At 41.4% G+C, this 6,000-nt stretch overlaps 1 protein-coding gene across 1 annotated transcript; it reads right to left on the bottom strand.

Moving 5' to 3' along the window:
* Positions 1-954: 954 nt before the first annotated feature.
* LOC132254746 (BTB/POZ domain-containing protein At3g56230-like) lies at positions 955-2,551 on the bottom strand. Its single transcript, XM_059741065.1, has 2 exons — positions 2,447-2,551; positions 955-2,389 (listed from the first exon to the last, which is right to left on the bottom strand). The coding sequence occupies exons 1-2, from the start codon at positions 2,549-2,551 to the stop codon at positions 1,640-1,642; spliced, it is 855 nt and encodes a 284-aa protein (XP_059597048.1). The 3' UTR covers positions 955-1,639.
* Positions 2,552-6,000: the final 3,449 nt, after the last annotated feature.

The raw sequence follows: 6,000 nt of genomic DNA, 5'->3' as shown, positions 1-6,000 counted from the left end.
GGCAACAAAGATGAGTTTTGAAAATTTTCCTTATGTAGGGGTTTCACCAATTTCCCGATTGATATACACAAATCTAGCATGGAATTATCCCATTTGTTTGGGACCACAACCTTGGATTCATGTCTTACTCAAAACTGTAATTTTATTTGAAATTTAAGAAAGATGCGAACCGATCAAAACATGGTTGCACATTATTTGAGAAAATGAGATTTTGATTCTAAGAACTCTAAATGAATTTTTGAAATGGATTTTTAAAGTGATCTTTTGAGAATAGTGTTATGTTTTAAAAATAAAAGAAATTAATTTGAAAACAATAAAACGTATGAATCAAAATACCAAGCAAAACAAAAGAGAACAAAATCACAAAGTAGAATTTTTGACAACCGAGAAAATTGAAGTGGTGAGAATGGAGGTGTGGACCCCGCATTTTCGATCGCTCGAATGCGTTTCCCACTCGATGATGAGCTCGATTTTTATTTGAAAAATTGATTTTTATTGATTATTTGAAAATGACTTGGAGTCGCCACTTATTTTTGTTTTATTTTTAAAGGGTAAAAAAAATAAGAAAGAAAAACCCTAAGTGTGACTCCTTATTTTGGAAAAGGTGGTCTGTGAAAAACCGGATCGGGTTCGGGGGTCAGGTTAGTTATCGGGAAGGTACGGTAAAGACCGTAGCACCCCTCTAAGTCCCTAAAGTCGGGTCTCTACTAATAAAATGAAGCCGACGTGGCAATGATGAGGAAATCAATGAATACTCAGCATGATCGCACATATGAGAATCAGTACATGCATAAAGAATTACAAGAATGGGAATGGACACGTACCTAGGTGACGAGCCGCCATGCGCTATCGAGAAATAGGGTTAGAGCACAGTTAAGAAATAATCTCATGCATGTCACAGATCAGAATAAATCAATTATGCATGGCAGTCAAATCAATCAATCAGTCAATCAATCATGAAGTCACATATGTCGGGCCCCCACCAAAGCCCGTTTATTTTGCATAAACCAAACCCGTAAATTCCATCATTAGGAATTACAAAATTTGATTCTTGCGTATTTTAAAACATTTTAAAAAAAACAAAAAAAAAATGCGAAAATGGCTTGCCAAGAAGAAAAGTGGCAGCAAAATTTTATTGGAAAAATGGATTTTTGGAACCTAAGAAAAAAAACTAAGGATGAAAAATGGATGAGTTTGAAATTATTTTAAAACAAACTAAGATCTAGAAAATTATTTGAAGAAAGGGATTTAAAAGAATATTTTTCAAAATTAGAGAAGGTGAAATGGGAAATGGCACTATGGCCCAAAGATGGCCATGCACGTGGACTTGAGGTGTGAATGGTACCCTACTTTGAAGTTGGTGATCTGCAGCTTTCTCAGCATATGGATATCCGTGGCCTTTCTCTATGACAGCATGGATCAAAACTGGACCTGTTGTCTCGGTACTCTTAACCTCCTTGAGAATGGCAACGAGGTCATCTATGTCATGGCCATCGACAGGACCTATGTAGTAGAGTCCAAGCTCTTCAAAAAGTGTTGATCTAGAACCACTGACCATCCCACGAGCATATTCATCAACTTTTGTAGCCAATTCATGCATCGGTCCGCCAATCTGTTTGGTAACGCCCTTGGTAACCTCTCATAATTCTCTAAGAGGTCTGTTTGATTGTAACCTATTAAAAGCACTGCTCAAAGCTCCTACAGGTGGTATGGGCCCATCTAGAGTAGCAGTGAGTGATGAAACCCGCCTGTGGTCGTTAAGGATAACAATCATGTCAGAATCCAGGTGCCCAGCATTGTTCATTGCTTCATAAGCTTGCTCTGCAGTCATGGTTCCACTGTAGAGGAACTCAAGGAGAGAATCCAGTTCTTCATGGTTCAATTCCGGGAGTGTTATGGTGTTACTTGGTGCAGCTTTGCATCCATCTGAGTCCAGCATGTTCTTGAAGATCTCTGACCTTGTTGCCAATAATGTTCTATGTGCAAATAAAGAAGGTCCATTGTGGCCTGGCTTGACTTCAATATGAGTGTGAATTTGGTCTTCGAAAGCAGCAGCAAATCCTCCAAGAAAGCTCAATTTCTTGTTAAGTCCCTCTTCTATCTCTTTCATTTCCTGCACCCATTTCAAAGCATTTGAAAATCCCTTGGAGGAATTTGCAGGAAAGACAGTGGAGTTATTGGATTTATCGAATCCCTTATCATTTTCAAACTTGTTGATGAATGCAACTATGCTTCTGGCATTCTCATAGCAAGCTGCACACATTGTATTCCTTGGAATCAAGACAGTCATGACACCACCAGCAGTCTCCGAACCAAGGGAGAGAGGGATGACATCCAACAACAGTAGGTCTTGGACCTTTTCATTGCCCTCACCGCTCAAGATTGCAGCCTGCACAGCAGCACCATAGGCCACAACTTTTTACGCTTGGATATTGGCATGATGAACCTTAATTCCTGGTTCACGAGTCAAAGAATCCTTGAGAACCAGCACTGGCAGAATTGGGCGAAGAGATCGTCTGTCTTGATGCAAGACTACCAACACCAGGCTCATCAGCTGGAACGTGGATCAAGCTGAATGGCATATCATATTTATTGCTATAAGGCGTGCCCTTCTCTTATCTGAGATCACTCGTCTCCTGAGTTAATTCACGGGATTCTTCATTCAGTGATCAATTCTCAGCTTTCAGTTTTTCAACTTGTAGCATGATATCCCTACCCCAATGAGCAATGGAAGTGCCGAAACTGTCATAGCAGCCAACCACTGTGTAATACGAAGCAATGAAGGACATTTGAGTTCAAACATAGGTCAATCATATCAACTTATTGATCACTTTCCTGACCCATCTACCAGATTCTGTCTTTCCTTTCATCGGATTGGTATATACCATGTTGACAACCAAGAGCAGGAAGAACGAGATCCCATGCATGAGGTTTGATGGATAATGAGTTTGAAGCATATGAAAGTTGGGATGACAGCTTGGATGATGAAGTACAATGAAAATGGCGCGTTTGTTGGTGGAATAAAGGAAAAATGTGGAGAGTGAAGTAGGAATATGGGTAAGATAGAGTAGGAAAGGGGATTAAATGGATATGGAGTAAAAAATGAATGAAAGATGCCGAGTATGATGGGCGTATTCGGATGAGGATGATCACATGTAGGGAAGCAAAGGAAGTGGATTCGTAGGTGACGAATGGTGATGAGAAAAAAGGGACTTAAACAGTGAGTGGGATGGCTGAAAAGTAATTTAGTAAATGAATGGGTATCGAATAGTGGAATGAAGGACAGAATATGGAGATATAAGGGGGCATGAGGGATGGAAATATATATGTAGGAGTTGGTGATATGCATGGGTATGGAAGGGTAGTGGGCATGAAGATGAGTATGGAAGATAGAAGGATGAAGGGAAAGTTTAATGGGTATTTCGGTGATAGTGGGTATCAACAATGGATGAAAGCCAAGGTGACTACTGTGGGTCCAGATGATACCAATGTCCCTTTCTTCAAGCCATCAAATACTATCGATGTCATGGTCAGCGCCACCCATATTTCGACAAAACCGAAAATGAACGAGAGGATAAACAAACACAGGATGCTGACTACGGCATTGTGGGGCCCTGCTCGCCATTGGGATCCCAATTGAATAGTGATCTTACGAACTGAGGTTATGGAAAGACCTTTGCTGACAAGTGTATCTGCTATCCAACCTCTAGTGTGTGCAATCACAGCCATGGTCAACCCAGGTGACGAAACCCTCCCAAGATCAAATTCAGTTCCAAATGGAGTGATTCTTATCAAACACAACCTTGTAGATGCTGCAGATGACACTGATCCCAGAAGACAGGCCCTTCATCCTTACTCAAATTTTTGATAAAAATTATTGGCGATCCCACTGGCATCCTCGGCATGCTACAGGCACTCATCGACATCTCATCCATCTTTCAATAATCCATACTCTAGGTACTCAGGAGTGAAGCTCGGATTTCTGAATCCCTGCATACATAATCTTGATGCGTCCTTGTACGTCACAGCTTTCAGACCGTTTCTGGAGGAATCTAACCCTGCTTCGAAGATCATCGCAAGCTTTTATCAACTGTGCGTCCTCCAACTGTCTCTGATCTTGTTTTCACCGGGGTCAGCCAACCTTCCCACGCTGCAGGCATCAATGGTATCCTGATTCTCAACCCAGGAAGCCCTAGCCGCAAGCAGAATCACCACATCACTGTCCACGTCCTTTGAAAATATCTCCATCATGCTTTTGCCCACTGTAAGCTTATTGAAGGTGAGAGTCCCAGTCTTGTCACTGCAAAGAAAATCCATTCCAGCCATCTCTTCTATTGCTGTCATCCTCTTTGTGGAAGCACCTTGCTTTGACAGCCGGGGAGGGCCTATGGCCATTGTCACTGACAACACTGCTGGCGTGGCAATTGGTATTCTTCCAATGAGAAACACCGAAAGATTATTGATCCCATCCCTGTACTTGCGTCTCTGAATTGGGTACATCATCACCATTTCTACTACTATGCCAAACGCAATGGAGTATATACAGAAGTTCCCAATGGCAGTCAACACCTTTTGGAAGTGGCCCTGGTGGTTGGTGTTGTCAACAAGGTGAGCAGCCTTTACCAAAGAAGGTGTGCACTTAATGGCAGAATGGATGAGTGATAGAAGGTAATGAGGGGAGTATCGGCCATAAGCAGTGGGTTTATGGGTATTAACAGAGTAGTGGCATGCATGGGAGGGTTTAGAGAGAGAAAATAGGTATGAGAGATATTGATGGATGAAGGTGATGAACATGGAATGGGTTTAATGGGTTTAGAGAATGGGTATGAAGATGATGGGAGATGGGTATGATGATGAGCTAAGTGAGCATGAGAAATGGGAAAATGGTGAGCTTGGCAGTTGTGATGGCTTTGGAAATATGAGGGAATGTAGTGGTATGGGTATGAAGTACGAAAACTGAAAAAGTAATGGGATGAAGGTGACCAAGTGAAAGACTTCCATGCATATGGGAAATGATAGAGATAAGATGAGGGTGAATCAGATGGATGGTGGGGTATTTGCATGATGGGAACAAAATATGGGTATGGTGGAATGAATATGATGACAATGGGTATGAAAAATTGGAGAGAGGAAAGGTGGTGAGATGGATTGGGTAAGTTTGTGTAGGGTCCAGAATGCACAACTTGAAGCATGTAAAATTGGGCAGTTCTTGGCTACAGTTATGAGTGCCGCATTGGTCATCTGCTGGTTGAAGTATAGCAAGGAGGACATAAGAACCAAATCTGCCAGAATATGTCTTATTCAATTCTCACTGCTATAGAAGAATTTTCAAGGTCAAACACCATGGCTGAAGTGGGGACCCTCTGATATAGCATTATGAATATACTCAGTAGCTTTTGGTCCATTTTCCACATCAAAACTTATATCAAAAGCAATACTGCCCCTGGTCTTTCCTTGATGTTGCTGGCACGCCATATTTAGCACTAATCCTCTTCGCTTCTGAACACTTGTCACGACATCCATAACTACTCCAGTGTTGCTCATGTTACCAGAAGTAATGATTAGCTCACTATTCCTAGAGTCGTTTATTTCATCAAATTTGAGCTTATCCATTGTGCCAATAGAAAACTCATTCCCATTATTTTCAACGCCCCATATTTGTTCTTTATAAGATGGAGTAAGAGCACCACTTTCAGAACCTTTTTCCTGCAAGGGTTTTGTGCAAGCAATAAACCCAATTGGTGTTATTTTTAAAACATGTTTGATCCTTCCACGATGAAACAAAAGAACAGCTTCCAGAACTTGTTCCCCACTCAACACAAGTCACAGCATCCTCATTAGGCTGAGGGTAATTGCCACCAAAGCCAAATATTAATTCATTATTTCTCAGAGTTGTCTGCTTCAACTCTAGGCCCGCCAGTGCCATTTCTAACACAGTTTCTGTCTCAATATCATTGTGGGGAATTCCGTTATCCTCCGGACTAGTGCAATCATATTTCA

Source organism: Vitis vinifera, chromosome 2, assembly GCF_030704535.1.
Source record: "Vitis vinifera cultivar Pinot Noir 40024 chromosome 2, ASM3070453v1".
Lineage (NCBI taxonomy): Eukaryota > Viridiplantae > Streptophyta > Magnoliopsida > Vitales > Vitaceae > Vitis > Vitis vinifera.
Note: the sequence above shows the minus strand (reverse complement) of the source record. Positions and strands in the feature narration are given on the sequence as shown.